Source organism: Oncorhynchus clarkii, chromosome 8 (genome assembly GCF_045791955.1).
Source record: "Oncorhynchus clarkii lewisi isolate Uvic-CL-2024 chromosome 8, UVic_Ocla_1.0, whole genome shotgun sequence".
NCBI classification, from domain to species: Eukaryota; Metazoa; Chordata; class Actinopteri; order Salmoniformes; family Salmonidae; genus Oncorhynchus; species Oncorhynchus clarkii.
The window spans coordinates 19,654,352-19,674,270 of record NC_092154.1 but is presented as its reverse complement, the minus strand read 5'-3'; the positions used below and the strand labels follow the sequence as shown (position 1 = coordinate 19,674,270).

The window sequence follows — 19,919 nt, the reverse complement described above, 5'->3', positions numbered from 1 at the left end:
CTGAGATGACTGGTTCACTCACCCTGTGACTGTGGGGTCTCGACCTGAGATGACTGGTTCACTCACCCTGTGACTGTGGGGTCTCGACCTGAGATGACTGGTTCACTCACCCTGTGACTGTGGGGTCTCGACCTGAGATGACTGGTTCACTCACCCTGTGACTGTGGGGTCTCGACCTGAGATGACTGGTTCACTCACCCTGTGACTGTGGGGTCTCGACCTGAGATGACTGGTTCACTCACCCTGTGACTGTGGGGTCTCGACCTGAGATGACTGGTTCACTCACCCTGTGACTGTGGGGTCTCGACCTGAGATGACTGGTTCACTCACCCTGTGACTGTGGGGTCTCGACCTGAGATGACTGGTTCTTCTCTCGTCGTCTCTGCTTCTCGTCCTCCCAGATGACCTGCAGGCCGGGGTTCCTGCCAATCTGATCTACACACACACACACACACACACTTTAGCATAGATCCCTACACATAAACCTCTGCGCTCCCCACTCTATCCGTTTATCTACCGTCAGTTGGATGAAGGCCTTTTTCAAGAAGAGAACATTGACGCACACATAGGAATGTGACGAATATAGAATTTGGGGTAATGATTAATTGCCACGGTTATTGTCATAATTGTCCTTAGAGATATATTATGTAGAAAATGATCTACAACATATGAATACAACACAGCTTTGGAGACACCCCTGTTAAATGTTTGTCTTTTTAACTCATTGTTTTGATTGCTTAGAACATTTGGAAATAAAGCTTCTCCTGCTGACTGTGCCGTTCTGCTCTTAAAATGATTACCAACTTTACCCACTTCATGCAAAAATTAAAAACTGCATTTGAGTAAATTATTTCTACTTTAGTATAAAGTGAATTCCCCCTTCTCCTAAAATAAATGTAATAAGACAATACATTTTGTAGTTGACGGTTTTTGTCCATAATTGTCGGTTACATGATTATACAACGATTGTGCCAGTCCTACTCACACAAAGCAAAGTTAAAGATCATAGATCCAGAGCCAACCACTCAGAACTAGGCACAAACTCAAAATCATAGAATCAGTCTTCAACCATTTCCTTTTCAACAGAGAGTTTGTATATCTGTTTTTGGGGCAGATGGAAAATCTACGTGCCAAGACCACATATGTGGACTACCATGGTGTGCCCCCTCTTTCTACCTTGTGTGTGTGTGTGTGTGTGTGTGTGTGTGTGTGTGTGTGTGTGTGTGTATTGCCAACACTCCATATTATGAGCACAGCTAATCTAAAACACAATCAAAAATGCAATCACTTTGTTACTTTTGTTCCTAGTATGTATCAAGAATAGCAGGAAGTCTGTAAAAAGAGTTCATTGTGAATTGAGATATTGGAACACATTCCAGCAACATATGAATATTCATACATGTCTCTGCATGTTCTGTACACAGTTTTCTCTTTTTGCTTTAAGTTCTCAGTTCAATATGCTCTTCCACACTACATCCCCGTTTCCCTCTCCCTCCCCAGACAGAAGGTAGACAGATAGGGTGAGTGGACAGTGTTTGTTCTGGGCCGGATGGTCACTGATCTCATGCTCCAATGTGCTAGAGAGCAGGAGCCTGGCAGTGTGGTAAGAGACTGACAGCGTTTGATCTGGAGGCCTCCGTCGCTCATCTGTGTCACATAGGTAGCGCCCCAAATGGCACCCTATTCCCTTTATAGGGCTCCTTTAGGGATTCTAGTCAAACGTAGTGCACTACAGGGAATAGAATGCCATTTGAGAGGCAACCACTGATGTGGAAAAGCCACCATCACTCAACTGTGTTACATAGTCAGAGAAGAAGTGAGTCAGTAGCCATCCGCTCCCTCAGGCTCTCGCTCATGTGTGCCGACCGTGTCTGCCTGACTGGTTGACTGTTTGATCTATGACAAAAAAAAGTGTTCAAGTTTGTTGTCCTTACTGTCTATCTCCAGACGGTTGAGGATGTCTGCAGCCACAGCATCTGCCTCCAGCTCACACGTACTCTGTTTCTCCACATCCTCCAGGACTAGAGAACTACATCACACAGAGACAGAAACAGAGAGAGAGAGACAGAAACAGAGAGAGAGAGACAGAAACAGAGAGAGAGAGACAGAAACAGAGAGAGAGAGAGACAGAAACAGAGCGAGAGACAGAAACAGAGCGAGAGAGACAGAAACAGAGAGAGATAGAGACAGAAACAGAGAGAGATAGAGAGAGAGAGAGACAGAGAGAGAGACAGAGACAGAGAGACAGAGACAGACAGACAGACAGACAGACGAGAGAGAGAGACGAGAGAGAATATATAGACATAATGACATTTGAAATGTCTTTTGGTATGTCGGTGAGTGTAATGTTTACTATTAATTTGTATTGTTTATTTCACTTTTGTATATTATCTACTTCACTTGCTTTGGCAATGTTAACATACGTTTCCCATGCCAATAAAACCCTTGAATTGAATTGAGACGAGGGTGCGAGAGATCAAATCAACCTTACACAGAAAAAAAACACTCAAAAAGAAACCACAGTTATCATGTACAAACAAGAGCTAAACAGCTGACACCGTAGAGGCCCAGAACATGTGAATGGAGCCCGTCTGAGCAGGTGTGTCTCACCAGGGTGTGGCATCCTCCTGCCAGCGGACAAACGTGCCTCCCAGGGTACTCTCACTCAGTTTGGAGGTACAGGGGCTCTTCAAGGGTCTGCTGCAGAAGCCCTGGTGATCTGGGGGAGACCCCTCTGTTACACACACACACACACGCACGCACGCACGCACGCACGCACACACACACACACACACACACACACACACACACACACACACACACACACACACACACACACACACACACACACACACACACACACACACGCACACACACACGCACACGCACACGCACACGCACACACACACCAATGTGGAAGTCAATCTGAGGAGTTTTGTTGCTGAGACAGTCCACAAACACCGTGTTTTCAACATACAATAAGACTAAAAAAGCATACCAGCTCAGTATTTCAAATGATTTGGATCTACACAGATTTTTTTACACAGGGTTTTCAAATGTCTGTCATCGTCTTCATCCCAGATAACAAACTCACTTTCAAGTTAGAGCAATACTAAAACGTATGTAAACATTGTCACAGCGCTTTGGTCTATTTCTACTTTTTGGTTCTTTGCAACCCCCTTTCCATTGATTGCATGAAATCCAGAGGTGGATTTAACATTCAAGCCCTCTCTTTGTCTGGGAGGAGTTCCTGGCCGATTCATGCCTGGTGGTGTGATGCTGGGTTCTGCCTCCCCTGGCCCAGGAGAGACTTGCTCAGGCATGAAGAGCACTGCAGAGTGGAGATACCTGTCCCATCTCTGCTCAGGATAAGCACTTACTAAGCCTTTGTCAAGATCAAACAGAACAGACCTAATCTGCCGCTTTATTCACAGCCATCAGGCAGGAGAGAAAGAGTGAAGCCAAGGCCAAGTTCAACCCTCTGATCCGAGATACCTCCCCTGATCCTCCACTCCCACGGAGATACCGCCCCTGTTCTACCACTATCTCCCTCCCACTGAGGGGCCTAGTGATTATCAGTTTCACTTCAAGGGATGAAGGGAGGTAGGAGGTAGGGAGTCCGTGTCTGACTGCCCCCCGGCCTCAACCCTCAGATTACAGGCTCGACTTTATCATTCTCACTAGGAGATATCAAATGTCCCAGCTTGGCTTGCTGCTGCGGCTTTGTTTTGGTTGGCAGAGGAGAGGCGGGAGTTCATATTAATACTAAACAGCTGTGTAAAGTACAAGTTCTATAAACGACCGAGTTCAAAAGGTCAGAAGTAAAGAGATCCATATCCAAACCCAGTGGTTTATTTCTCTAGATTGACGTCAGGGTGTTTGTCTGTCCAGCTCTGTGAAACAGAGGAAGAGACTGATGATATTACTAGGAATGTGCCTCATGCTCCTGGATTGGGTGACATACAGGGATGTGGCCTGGATCTCTCAATCTTGTGCATAATGACTTATTGTCTGTAACAGCCTGGCGGTGTTCCAGAATCCTCTGGGGTTGGAGGAGAATGTGCAGGAGGCAGAAGCGAACAGAAGAGTTACTCCTCTAGTCTAGTTTCAGGGCTGGAGGGGGGCTGCCAACTGGCCGGTACCCCATTGCTTCTAGTTCTCCCTCCCTCTTCATCTGTCCTTCTGTTGTAAGCTTTGCTGTGTGTTTGCAAGGTGTATTATTCAAAGCACTGTCGTTGTAAAGCTTTATGATTAAAACCTTCTCTATCTATACGGTCAGGTCTTTGAAAGGCCAGGGTGTCATCAGGTTGGCACTCCACACTGGCCAGGATGCATTATGTAGCAGGACAAGGAGGTGTGTGTGTGTTCACCGGTGTGAGATAGAGAAGCAGCAGAGGCATCTCAAGGCCATTGTAAAGAAATGTACTAATACATCATGACACAAAGCATGGCAGCATTCCCTCTCTCCTTGTCCTCCCTTACAGCATCCCCACAGAGCCAGAGCACGGTGGAGGAGGTGGCCCTATAGCCTGGGATGTCTGTCCATCAGAGAAGAAAACAGCCTTGGTCTCTTATGACTGGGCATGCTGCAAATACATAGTACTCAACCACATCAAACACTAACAGTAATATCAACCACATCTAACACTAATATCAACCACATCTAACACTAACAGTAATATCAACCACATCTAACACTAACACTAATATCAACCACATCTAACACTAACACTAATATCAACCACATCTAACACTAACAGTAATATCAACCACATCTAACACTAACAGTAATATCAACCACATGTAACAGTAATATCAACCACATCTAACACAGAGTAATATCAACCACAATTAACACAAACAGTAATATCAACCACATGTAACAGTAATATCAACCACATCCAACAGTAATATCAACCACATCCAACAGTAATATCAACCACATCCAAAAGTAATATCAACCACATCCAAAAGTAATATCAACCACATCAAACACTAACAGTGATATCAACCACATCTAACAGTAATATCAACCACATCTAACACTAACAGTAATATCAACCACATGTAACAGTAATATCAACCACATCTAACACTAACAGTGATATCAACCACATCTAACACTAACAGTAATATCAACCACATCTAACAGTAATATCAACCACATCTAACAGTAATATCAACCACATCTAACAGTAATATCAACCACATCTAACAGTAACAGTAATATCAACCACATTAACAGTAACAGTGATATCAACCACATCTAACACTAACAGTAATATCAACCACATCTAACAGAAACAGTAATATCAACCACATTAACAGTAACAGTAAAATCAATCACATCTAACACTAACAATAATATCAACCACATCTAACAGTAACAGCAATATCAACCACAACTAACAGTAATATCAACCACATCTAACAGTAACAGTAATATCAACCACATTAACAGTAACAGTAATATCAACCACATCTAACACTAACAGTGATATCAGCCACATCTAACAGTAATATCAACCACATCTAACAGTAACAGTAATATCAACCACATTAACAGTAACAGTGATATCAACCACATCTAACACTAACAGTAATATCAACCACATCTAACAGTAACAGTAATATCAACCACATTAACAGTAACAGTAAAATCAATCACATCTAACACTAACAATAATATCATCCACATCTAACAGTAATATCACCCACATCTAACAGTAATATCATCCACATATAACTGTAATATCAACCACATCTAACACTAACAATAATATCAACCACATCTAACAGTAACAGTAATATCAACCACATTAACAGTAACAGTAAAATCAATCACATCTAACACTAACAATAATATCAACCACATCTAACTGTAATATCAACCACATCTAACTGTAACATCAACCACATCTAACAGTAACATCAACCACATCTAACAGAAACATCAACCACATTTAACAGAAACATCAACCACATCTAACAGTAATATCATCCACATATAACTGTAATATCAACCACATCTAACACTAACAATAATATCAACCACATCTAACAGTAACAGTAATATCAACCACATCTAACAGTAATATCATCCACATCTAACAGTAATATCACCCACATCTAACAGTAATATCATCCACATATAACTGTAATATCAACCACATCTAACACTAACAATAATATCAACCACATCTAACAGTAACAGTAATATCAACCACATTAACAGTAACAGTAAAATCAATCACATCTAACACTAACAATAATATCAACCACATCTAACTGTAATATCAACCACATCTAACTGTAACATCAACCACATCTAACAGTAACATCAACCACATCTAACAGAAACATCAACCACATTTAACAGAAACATCAACCACATCTAACAGTAACATCAACCACATCTAACTGTAATATCAACCACTTCTAACTGTAATATCAACCACATCTAACAGTAATATCAACCACATCTAACACTAACAGTAATATCAACCACATCTAACACTAACAGCAATATCAACCACAACTAACAGTAATATCAACCACATCTAACAGTAACAGTAATATCAACCACATTAACAGTAACAGTAATATCAACCACATCTAACACTAACAGTGATATCAGCCACATCTAACAGTAATATCATCCACATCTAACAGTAATATCATCCACATCTAACAGTAATAACATCCACATATAACAGTAACATCAACCACATCTAACTGTAATATCAACCACATCTAACACTAACAATAATATCAACCACATCTAACACTAACAATAATATCAACCACATCTAACAGTAATATCAACCATATCTAACAGTAATATCAACCATATCTAACATTAACTGTAATATCAACCACAACTAACTGTAATATCAACCACATCTAACTGTAACATCAACCACATCTAACAGTAACATCAACCACATCTAACAGAAACATCAACCACATCTAACAGTAACATCAACCATATCTAACAGTGATATCAACCACATCTAACATTAACAGTAATATCAACCACATCTAACTGTAATATCAACCACATCTAACTGTAATATCAACCACATCTAACAGTAATATCATCCACATCTAACAGTAATATCACCCACATCTAACAGTAATATCATCCACATATAACAGTAATATCATCCACATCTAACAGTAATATCAATCACATCTAACACTAACAGTAATATCAACCACATCTAACAGTAATATCATCCACATCTAACAGTAATATCACCCACATCTAACAGTAATATCATCCACATATAACAGTAATATCATCCACATCTAACAGTAATATCAATCACATCTAACACTAACAGTAATATCAACCACATCTAACAGTAATATCAACCACATCTAACACTAACAGTAATATCATCCACATATAACAGTAATATCATCCACATCTAACAGTAATATCAATCACATCTAACACTAACAGTAATATCAACCACATCTAACAGTAATATCAACCACATCTAACACTAACAGTAATATCATCCACATCTAACATGCTGACTAGACCGGACACGTTGTGTGCGTGTCGATAAAAATTTTTAAAAATCCATGTTATTCAATTATTCCACCCACACTGCTTGCACGCGCCAACAAGCGTCTGTGTTGCCAAGGACTAAAATAGAATTGGTTATACCCACGTGGGTGTTTGAAAGACTAAATGTTTTGCCGGTAGTCGTGGTAATACTGTGAAAGTGTCGATGCCAATCACCATTTAAGTTCAAAGACGAAAAAGCCTGGAAGGAGGAGAGATGACTAGAAACGATTCGGTTGGCTGTTTTATGTGTGGATTAATTGTGGAAGTAGAAGACCTTGTGCATTTCAGCTAAAATAACAACTCAATGTTTATATCCCAGGACAAATTAGCTAGCAACAGCAAGCTAATAGGACAAATTAGCTAGCAAGTGCAAGCTAACTAGATAAATTGCCGATTCATGTTTAATGCTTTTCGACCTGTCCCCAAATTAATGTCATTGGTTCAGAGTTTGTTTTGATATTTTAACCTGCGTGTCGTGATCGCGTTTGGTGTGGGGGGACAAAATACATTTATGCGCCATCGGTTTGGCTTCCGTGTAACATTTCAAATCGTTTCGTTCTTAACAGAGCCATAACTGTTTTGGTCCGTTTCCATTGTTCTGACCAGCTAAATAAAGTTCTACAACCGGTTCGAACCCAAAGAAGTTCCGGTTTATATTGTTACTTTCTGTTCTTTTTTAAAGCTCTGATACTTTTTTTTATTTTTTATTATACATTTGTGTTATACCGAACAAAAATATAAATGTGTAAAGTGTTGGTCCCATGTTTCATTAGCTGAAATAAAAGACAAAGAGAGGTGCACACTATATATATATATATATATATATATATCACACACACTATATATATATATATATATATATATATATCACACACACTTTTCCAGTCATTTATTGGGTAAATCCCTGCCGAAACGTTGGCGATTTACCCAATAAATATATAGTGTGCGACTCTTTATTTTTATAGCTTATAGTTAATTTGCCGTTAGTTAGCACCTCTACATAAAATACATTTCTTTGGATGTGCGCTAGCTCATGTTTTTTAACTGAAATAAAAGATCCCAGAAATGTTCCATACTCACCAAAAACGTATTTCTGTCAAATGTAGTTAACAAATTTGTTTACATCCCTATTACTAAGCATTTCCTCTTGGGTAAAATAACCTTTCCTCTCCCGGTTCTGATTCTTTTCCTTATTTTTTGTTTTATGGTTCTGTTCCATGAACCGGTTCCAACAGTAATATAAACCACATCTAACACTAACAGTCAACAGTAATATAAACCACATCTAACACTAACAGTCAACAGTAATATAAACCACATCTAACACTAACAGTCAACAGTAATATAAACCACATCTAACACTAACAGTCAACAGTAATATAAACCACATCTAACACTAACAGTCAACAGTAATAACAATAACTGCATTAAAAAGCCTGCCCCCCACACCAAGTCATGAACTTGAGAGTAGGATGCTAGACCTTTACCCTCCCTCACCCCTTCCTTCTTTCCTTCCTCCCTCAGACTGCCCCCCACACACATTCAAGAAGATGCAGAAGAACAACAAGAGAAAAAGTGTAAATCTCAGTAGCACCCCCACTAATTGTTTAGGTTATGATTGGGGGAGGGGAAACTGATCCTAGATGTGTATCCCCAGAGCGTCCTTACCTTCGCGCTGCTGGCTCCGGCGGAACTTGACGGCTCCCAGGTTGACCATGTTCATGCCGTACAGGTTGTAGTCGATGAATAGCTGCAGCAGGTAAGGAATGTGGGCCTCGTGGGGCTGGTAGCTCTTGTTCATCACAGCACCTCCTTGTAACAGCTCACACACCCTGGAACCACACACACACACCCGATTAGATATATATTGTGGCTGCTATTGACAGACATTTACTTTGCGTACAGAAAAAGCAATGTGTTCCAAAATCCACAACAAAATAAACAAATAAACAAGAGATTGAGCCAGAGATTCTTTCATTCAGGAGCTAATATGCTTTCAATTCAAAACACCATTCAAATCTCATTCACCTTGTAGACCTTGTTGCTGGAACGATAACGTGACATAGGGCTGGGGGATACATAAAATGAATTTGATTATTTTGATGTTGTGTTTTGCGCGACATTCCAAATGCCTGTATCGCAGAATCGAGTATTGTTGTATTTTTAGTTTTTATGAGCGTTTATGTCCGCTTGTTCTCATGTTGCCTTTTGCACCTTCCCATTTACACCAGATATCTGTATTTAATGAAAAAATGCTCATGTTGCCACTCTAACAAAGGGAGTTGTTGTCCCAAAGGCAGGCGACGAGCTTAGGTTCAATATAAGCGCATAGAAATGCATTGGGCTTATTTTGGACAGATTTTGGTGAGTGAAATCACTCGCTTTGCATCTTTCTCCCAAGCCCCTCCCACCACCCCTCACAACAACAAAGATGAGATCACTTCTTCCGCTCTGACAAACGGTTTCAACCCCCTATTTGCATTTGAGGTTTGGTCCAACAGAAATCGGTCATATGGACACCGAAACACATGGAGACATTATTTTACTGTAATAGAGGATAAGTTAACCATACCCTGTTTATGTTTCAACTCCTCAAATGTCAAGCAGAGCAGGCATTACTAAAACAGATGTACCAATGAACATTCATTCTGGAAAATGAATGCTCAGTTTGTCGCGTGCTTTACGCTACCACGTATAGCTAGCAGCATTTTAGTCAAACAAAGTTTGTTATACTAGCTGTTAAGTGTGTTTTAAAAATGTGTAAAAAGGATAAAGCAATTATATAAAGAATTGGCAATTTGTTTTTATTCTGAGAAATAAGGTAGGCCACTTGATTTCAGCATCTGAACAAAGTGGACAGGCTAGCATGCTGTTCAAACAATTGGAGATGGACAGAAGGTTGTGTTCATAACACTTCAACTGTTCTGCGTTTTAGCTGAATTCAGAGCTTGTGAAATTATACCTAGATCCAAATTGGATTAAAATAAAAATATTAGCTGGCTACACACTAGCACGTGGGCTTTAGAGTTTATGACACCGGTGTCTGCTAGATTATTAGTGAATGTGAAATATGCGTGATTCTGGTTACATTTATAACATAACTGGCATTGTTATAGACAGACCTGAAAGCCAGATCAGTGATTATCGCAAAAAAAAGTAACTATTTTGATGAAATAATGTAATTATTAGTGGGTCTTATGGTTGTGGAAGGCATATATTCAGCCTATGTATAATTCCTCAAGCTCTGAATTCAATATAGTATTGCTAAATGCAGTGAACTTGATCTTTAAATTGTGCAACACAGCTTATTTAGAGAAAACACATTGAAATAGAGTTTTAGGCACTATTGCCCAGCCCTACTGTGACAATACGCAATTTTACTTTTCAAACTTGAATTTAAATTTAAAAAATGTTTAACCCGCCCTCCTCTTAGGAGGACACATCTTTTTGATTTTACATCTTTTCTGCAACATATAAATTTTACATACATCTGCATTGCTTGCTGTTTGGGGTTTAAAGCTGGCTTTCTGTATAGCACTTTGTGAATTCTGCTGATGTAAAAAGGGCTTTATAGACTTGATTGATATACAGCAAATCACATAACAATAATCCATTACCAAACAAAACAATACATAACCGAACATAACAATAATACATTACTGAACATAACAATACATTACCGAACATAACAATAATACATTATTGAACATAACAATACATTACAGAACAGAACAGAACAATAATACATTACCAAACATAACAATAATACATTACTGAACATAACAATACATTACAGAACAGAACAATAATACATTATTGAACATAACAATGATACATTACAGAACAGAACAATGATACATTACAGAACAGAACAATAATACATTACAGAACAGAACAATAATACATTACAGAACAGAACAATAATACATTACAGAACAGAACAATAATACATTACTGAACATAACAATAATGCATTACAGAACAGAACAATAATACATTACAGAACAGAACAATAATACATTACAGAACAGAACAATAATACATTATTGAACATAACAATAATACATTATTGAGCATAACAATAATACATTACCGAACATAACAATAATACATTACCGAACATAACAATAATACATTATTGAACATAACAATAATACATTATTGAACATAACAATAATACATTATTGAACATAACAATAATACATTACTGAACATAACAATACATTACAGAACAGAACAATAATACATTATTGAACATAACAATAATACATTATTGAACATAACAATAATACATTATTGAACATAACAATAATACATTACCGAACATAACAATAATACATTACCGAACAGAACAATAATACATTACAGAACAGAACAATAATACATTACAGAACAATAATACATTACAGAACAATAATACATTACCGAACATAACAATAATACATTACCGAACATAACAATAATACATTACTGAACAGAACAATAATACATTACCGAACATAACAATAATACATTACCGAACATAACAATAATACATTACTGAACATAACAATAATGCATTACTGAACATAACAATAATGCATTACCAAACAAAACAATAATACATTACCGAACATAACAATAATACATTACCGAACGAAACAATACATTACCGAACAAAATAATAATGCATTACCGAACAAAACAATACATTACCGAACATAACAATAATACATTACCGAACATAACAATAATACATTACTGAACATAACAATAATACATTACCTAACATAACAATACATTACCGAACATAACAATAATACATTATTGAACATAACAATAATACATTATTGAGCATAACAATAATACATTATTGAACATAACAATAATACATTATCGAACATAACAATAATACATTATCGAACATAACAATAATACATTATCGAACATAACAATAATACATTATCGAACATAACAATAATACATTATTGTCGGAAGTTTATATAATAGAACTCACATGGCACCTTGTTTCAGGCTTCTACTCTGAAGGGGGAGAGAATAAGATCTGTTTGAGTCAGGTGTCTGGCAGAATGCCATGAGGTCAGTTTCGCGTGCGGCCGTGAGCACGAGCTCTGTTCCTTTCTAAGGACAAAGGAATTGTCCGGTTGGAATATTATTGAAGATTTATGATAAAAACATCCTAAATATTGATTCTATACACCGTTTGACATGTTTCTACGAACTGTCGTCGGAACTAAGTGCTTGTGTCTTGTGAATTTGGATTTGTGAACTAAACGCGCAAACAAAAAAAGAGGTTATTTGGACATAAATGAAGGACTTTATCGAACAAAACAAACATTTATTGTGGAACTGTGATTCCTGGGAGTGCATTCCGATGAAGATCATCAAAGATAAGTGAATATTTATAATCCTATTTCTGACTTCTGTTGACTCCACAACATGGCGGGTATCTGTATGGCTTGTTTTGGTCTCTGAGCGCTATACTCAGATTATTGCATGGTGTGCTTTTTCCGTAAAGCTTTTTTGAAATCTGACACAGCGGTTGCATTAAGGAGAAGTATATCTTTAATTCCATGTATAACACTTGTATTTTCATCAACATTTATGATGAGTATTTCTGTAAATTGATGTGGCTCTCTGCAAAAATCACCGGATGTTCTGGAAGCAAAACAAATATGAATTTTATCGAACAAAACATACATGTATTGTGTAACATGAAGTCCCATGAGTGTTATCTGATGAAGATCATCAAAGGTTAGTGATACATTTTCTCTCGATTTCTGCTTTTTGGCTGGAAAAATGGCTGTGTTTTTCTGTGACTAGGTGCTGACCTAACGTATGGTGTGCTTTCGCTGTAAAGTATTTTTGAAATCAGACACTGTGGTGGGATTAACAACAAGTTTATCTTTAAAATGGTGTATAATACTTGTATGTTTGAGGAATTTTAATTATGAGATTTCTGTTGTTTCAATTTGGCGCCCTGCACTTCACTGGCTGTTGTCAAATCGATCCTGTTAATGGGATTTCAGCCGTAAGAAGTTTTAATAGTTGAGATAATTATTTATTTAAACTTTTATTGCTTTCATCACATTCCCAGTGGGTCAGAAGTTTACATACACTAAATTAGTATTTGGTAGCATTGCCTTTAACCTCTCTGGGATATGTGGGACGGTAGCGTCCCACTTGGCCAAAAGCCAGAGAAAATGCAGAGCGCCAAATTCAAATAAATTCCTATAAAAATCTAACTTTCATGAAATCACACATGAAAGATACCAAAATAAAGCTACACGTGTTGTAAATCCAGCCAACATGTCAGATTTCAAAAGGGCTTTTCGGCGAAAGCAAACAATGCTATTATATGAGGATAGCACCTCCATAAACAAAAGAGAGAAAACATATTTCAACCCTGTAGGCGCGACACAAAATGCAGAAATAAAAATATAAATCATGCCTTACCCTTTGACGAGCTTCTTCTGTTGGCACTCCAATATGTCCCATAAACATCCCAAATGGTCCTTTTGTTAGATTAAGTCCGTCCATATATATCCAAAATGTCCATTTATTTGGCGCGTTTGATCCAGAAAAACACCGGTTCCAACTTGCGCAACGTGACGACAAAATATCTCAAAAGTTACCTATAAACTTTGACAAAAAATTTCAAACTACTTTTGTAATACAATTTTGGGTATTTTTTAAAGTAAATAATCGATAAAATTGAAGACGGGATGATCTGTGTTCAATACAGGAAGAAAACAAACTCAAGCTTGCTTTCTGGTCATGCACCTCTATCAAACAGTACACATGAAGTGACCCTCGTTCAAGATGGCCGTACTTCTTCATTACACAAAGGAATAACCTCAACCAATTTGTAAAGACTGGTGACATCCAGTGGAAGCGGTAGGAAATGCAAGCAAGTCTCTTAGAAATTTGGATTCCCAATGAAATCTCATTGAAAAGAGGGTGACTTCAACAACAGAAAAATCTGAATGGTTTGTCCTCGGGGTTTTGCCTGCTACATAAATTCTGTTATATTCACAGACATGATTCAAACAGTTTTAGAAACGTCAGAGTGTTTTCTATCCAAATATTCTAATAATATGCATATGTTATCTTCTGGGGATGAGTAGCTAGCGTCCCACATATCCCAGAGAGGTTAAAGGCACAGTCAACTTAGTGTATGTAAACTTCTGACCCACTGGAATTGTGATACAGTGAATTATAAGTGAAATAATCTGTCTGTAAACAATTGTTGGAAAAATTACTTGTGTCATGCACAAAGTAGATGTCCTAACCGACTTGCCAAAACTATAGTTTGTTAACAAGAAATTTGTGGAGTGGTTGAAAAACGAGTTTTAACGACTCCAATCTAAGTGTATGTAAACTTCCGACTTCAACTGTATTTAATCCCACCCCACCTATCACCATGTGCCATATATTTTTCAATTGTGCTGTTGTCCATACATTTTTAACCTTTCTAATCGCATAGTATCCACAGATTGTGAGCTAAAGATGAAAACCTTCCCTCCAAGTATTATTATATTACTGATTGCTTGACTACAGCTTTCCAAAATCACCCAACACTGCTATTTGTAAGGTTAATTTTAAGTGAATGTTGTGATTTTTTAACCATTCCTAAACCTGTGACCAGAAACAAGCTACATAGTGGCAATACCAGAATAAATGATCTAGTGATTCTGTCTCTTCGCAGCAAAATCTACAGCGCTGAGAATGTTGCATGCCCCATACAGTGCATTTGGAAAGTATTCAGACCACTTGACTTTTTCCACATTTTGTTACTTTATACTTTTTGTCCTCTGACAAATCAACTGTAAATTTCGGTGTTCCTCAAGGTTCCGTTTTAGGACCACTATTGTTTTCACTATATATTTTACCTCTTGGGGATGTTATTCGAAAACATAATGTTTACTTTCACTGCTATGCGGATGACACACAGCTGTACATTTCAATGAAACATGGTGAAGCCACAAAATTGCCCTTGCTAGAAGCATGTGTTTCAGACATAAGGAAGTGGATGGCTGCAAACTTTCTACTTTTAAACTCGGACAAAACAGAGATGCTTGTTCTAGGTCCCAAGAAACAAATAGATCTTCTGTTGAATCTGACAATTAATCTTAATGGTTGTACAGTCGTCTCAAATAAAACTGTGAAGGACCTCGGCGTTACTCTGGACCCTGATCTCTCTTTTGAAGAACATATCAAGACCATTTCAAGGACAGCTTTTTTCCATCTATGTAACATTGCAAAAATCAGAAACTTTCTGTCCAGAAATGATGCAGACAAATTAATCCATGCTTTTGTCACTTCTAGGTTAGACTACTGCAATGCTCTACTTTCCGGCTACCCGGATAAAGCACTAAATAAACTTCAGTTAGTGCTAAATACGGCTGCTAGAATCCTGACTAGAACCAAAAAAATTTATCATATTACTCCAGTGCTAGCCTCTCTACACTGGCTTCCTGTCAAAGCAAGGGCTGATTTCAAGGTTTTACTGCTAACCTACAAAGCATTACATGGGCTTGCTCCTACCTATCTCTCTGATTTGGTCCTGCCATACATACCTACACGTACGCTACGGTCACAAGACGCAGGCCTCCTAATTGTCCCTAGAATTTCTAAGCAAACAGCTGGAGGCAGGGCTTTCTCCTATAGAGCTCCATTTTTATGGAACGGTCTGCCGACCCATGTCAGAGACGCAAACTCGGTCTCAACCTTTAAGTCTTTACTGAAGACTCATCTCTTCAGTGGGTCATATGATTGAGTGTAGTCTGGCCCAGGAGTGGGAAGGTGAACGGAAAGGCTCTGGAGCAACGAACTGCCCTTGCTGTCTCTGCCTGGCCGGTTCCCCTCTTTCCACTGGGATTCTCTGCCTCTAACCCTATTACAGGGGCTGAGTCACTGGCTTACTGGGGCTCTCTCATGCCGTCCCTGGAGGGGGTGCGTCACCTGAGTGGGTTGATTCACTGATGTGGTCATCCTGTCTGGGTTGGCGCCCCCCCCTTGGGTTGTGCCGTGGCGGAGGTCTTTGTGGGCTATACTCAGCCTTGTCTCAGGATGGTAAGTCGGTGGTTGAAGATATCCCTCTAGTGGTGTGGGGGCTGTGCTTTGGCAAAGTGGGTGGGGTTATATCCTTCCTGTTTGGCCCTGTATGGGGGTGTCCTCGGTTGGGGCCACAGTGTCTCCTGACCCATCCTGTCTCAGCCTCCAGTATTTATGCTGCAGTAGTTTATGTGTCGGGGGGCTAGGGTTAGTTTATTATATCTGGAGTACTTCTCCTGTCCTATTCGGTGTCCTGTGTGAATCTAAGTGTGCGTTCTCTAATTCTCTCCTTCTCTCTTTCTTTCTCTCTCTCGGAGGACCTGAGCCCTAGGACCATGCCCCAGGACTACCTGACATGATGACTCCTTGCTATCCCCAGTCCACCTGGCCGTGCTGCTGCTCCAGTTTCAACTGACCTGAGCCCTAGGACCATGCCCCAGGACTACCTGACATGATGACTCCTTGCTATCCCCAGTCCACCTGACCGTGCTGCTGCTCCAGTTTCAACTGTTCTGCCTTATTATTATTCGACCATGCTGGTCATTTATGAACATTTGAACATCTTGGCCATGTTCTGTTATAATCTCCACCCGGCACAGCCAGAGGAGGACTGGCCACCCCACATAGCCTGGTTCCTCTCTAGGTTTCTTCCTAGGTTTTGGCCTTTCTAGGGAGTTTTTCCTAGCCACCGTCCAGAGGCTGGACTGAGGGCTTGTAGGCCTGTTGTAAGGCAGTTCCTCACCAGACATCACCGGCAACAATGTGGCCAATGGTCACAAACCAACCGTTGCTGGATCAGACAGGACTGGAAAAAAATTGCTCTTCACTGACGAGTCGCGGTTTTGTCTCACCAGGGGTGATGGTCGGATTCACATTTATCGTTGAATGGAATGGGCGTTACCCTGAGGCCTGTACTCTGGAGCAGGATCGATTTGGAGGTGGAGGGTCCGTCATGGTCTGGAGCAGTGTGTCAAAGCATCATCGGACTGAGCTTGTTGTCATTGCAGGCAATCTCAACGCTGTGCGTTACAGGGAAGACATCCTCCTCCCTCATGTGGTACCCTTCCTGCAGGCTCATCCTTACATGATCCTCCAGCATGACAATGCCACCAACCATACTGCTCGTTCTGTGCGTGATTTCCTGCAAGACAGGAATGTCAGTGTTCTGCCTTGGCCAGTGAAGAGCCCGGATCTCAATCCCATTGAGAACGTCTAGGACCTGTTGGATCGGAGGTTGACGACTAGGGCCATTCCCTCCAAGATGGTCCGTGAACTTGCAGGTGCCTTGGTGGAAGAGTGGGGTAACATCTCATAGCAAGAACTGGCAAATCTGGTGCTGTCCATGAGGAGGAGACACACTGCAGTACTTAATGCAGCTGGTGGCCACACCAGATACTGACTGTCACTTTTGATTTTGACCCCCCCTTTGTTCATGGACACATTCATCCATTTCTGTTAGTCACATGTCTGTGGAACTTGTTCAGTTTTTCTCAGTTGTTGAATCTTGTTATGTTCATACAAATATTTACACGTGGTAAGTTTGCTGAAAAGAAATGCAGTTGACAGTGAAAGGAAGTTTCTTTTTTGCTGAGTTTACTTACAACCTGAGTCCTGTTTCAGTAGTAATGAAATCAGACCTTGTTGAAAACCTGAAAGTCTAAACATTTTATAGGATTAATTAAAACACGCTAATAATGGACCTTTGAGTACATCAAAAAATGTATGATATACCTCCACTGGTATAACATTAAGCCCTGGTGTTTTTCCAAACTGAAAATATTTAATTCCCTCAGTTCCTCCTCTGTATTTTGGCCTTCACACAAGTGTTTCTGTACATTTGTTAATTTTACATTATTATTATTAGGAAAGTAATCTTTACAGTTAACACCATTCAGTAGAGATGGAGGAGACACAAGAAAACATATGCTTAAAATATTTTGATTCCTCTTTCAAAATATAATATGGTGAATCATGGATGACTGTCATTTGTAACGAGTTTATGTACATTATTTTTGGTAGCATTTCTATGTTGAAGATTCATGAAATATGTAGTGCATTTTCCATACAATATGCTTTATTTTTGTAATAAATTCCACTTGATCATTATTTTTGTTTTTCCTGTATTTTGTGCCCCTATAGTAGTTTTCATGACCTGTTATTTCCTCTATTTATTCATCTCTTCTGACCTAAACTGCTTGTTTTAATGATGAATATTGTATTGAATAACCTCTAAATGTGTCCCATACAACCTGCTGTATCTACATTGTGTAGAAAAATGTCAATTTCAAATTACTTCGTCTTCGTTAAGAACAAATTGTCATCCGGTAGGCTTTGATTAAATTTCCAATATCCCTGTCAATGTGGAAATGCTGTAAGAGTTATGTGGAGGCCAATTAGATGGTGGTCCGATCGCATTTGTTATCCTATTAATACTTTAACTCTTGATGCTAGAAAGAATGAGACCAGGAAGTAGTCTAGATGGCTATCTTGATTTAGCCTCCCATGTATATCTCACTAGGTCAGGGTTTTTCAGCCTCCATATATCCACTAGTTCTAATGTTTCCATGATCTCCTGAAGTGCATGAGGGTGATAGTTTGTAGTGTGATTTCCTTTACGGTGTTTAAAACCGTATTATAATCTCCCACCATAATAATAGATCAATGAATTGCTGGTGAGCTCAATAGATGACTATATATACTTTAGAAGAAGTGTGGCTCGTCATTATTTGGCCCATATAGATGAATTGGTCAAATAACATATTTAAAAGGATTCATCTTCATTGAGGATCAGTTTGCACAGTCGGATCAAAATTGTTGTTAATTAATATAATCACCCCTTTTGAGTTTCTTTGCCCATGACAAAAATATATATATTTCTTTTTCTACCCAACCTCGTCTATATTTGTAGTGAGTTTCAGGTAAACAATAGATTATATTATATTCTTTCTATTTTAGCCAGGTAAAAATGTATCTTTTTTTAACAATCTGCTAAGCCATTACAATTGTAACTGGCTTTACTTAGTTCCCCACTTACCATAATGATAACCAAGTTCCAATTATACTTTCCACAACCATTGTATGTAAACTTACCATCAAAAAACACTATGATGATTAAGTGTCCATATAGCCGTACCATAATATTTGCACGGTTAAGAATACTGTAGATGCAATGGTGTAAACCTCCAATTTTCCTAATATTCCACCCACTAAAACCTCCCCCCATATCTAGGAGGTCTGTTGTCACTAAGACCATCAGACCATCTCCCTCATGATGCACAAAGGC

At 38.9% G+C, this 19,919-nt stretch overlaps 1 protein-coding gene across 1 annotated transcript in view; it reads right to left on the bottom strand.

The window, feature by feature from the left end:
* LOC139415069 (DNA polymerase zeta catalytic subunit-like) overlaps window positions 1–19,919 on the bottom strand; it is a 104,249-nt gene that overhangs the window by 41,299 nt on the left and 43,031 nt on the right. The window contains exons 4-7 of the mRNA XM_071162835.1: window positions 9,248–9,411; window positions 2,611–2,734; window positions 1,935–2,029; window positions 331–435 (exon numbers count right to left, since the gene is read on the bottom strand). Coding sequence (XP_071018936.1) covers window positions 331–435; window positions 1,935–2,029; window positions 2,611–2,734; window positions 9,248–9,411 — 488 coding nt within the window. The remainder of the gene's footprint in view (window positions 1–330; window positions 436–1,934; window positions 2,030–2,610; window positions 2,735–9,247; window positions 9,412–19,919) is intronic.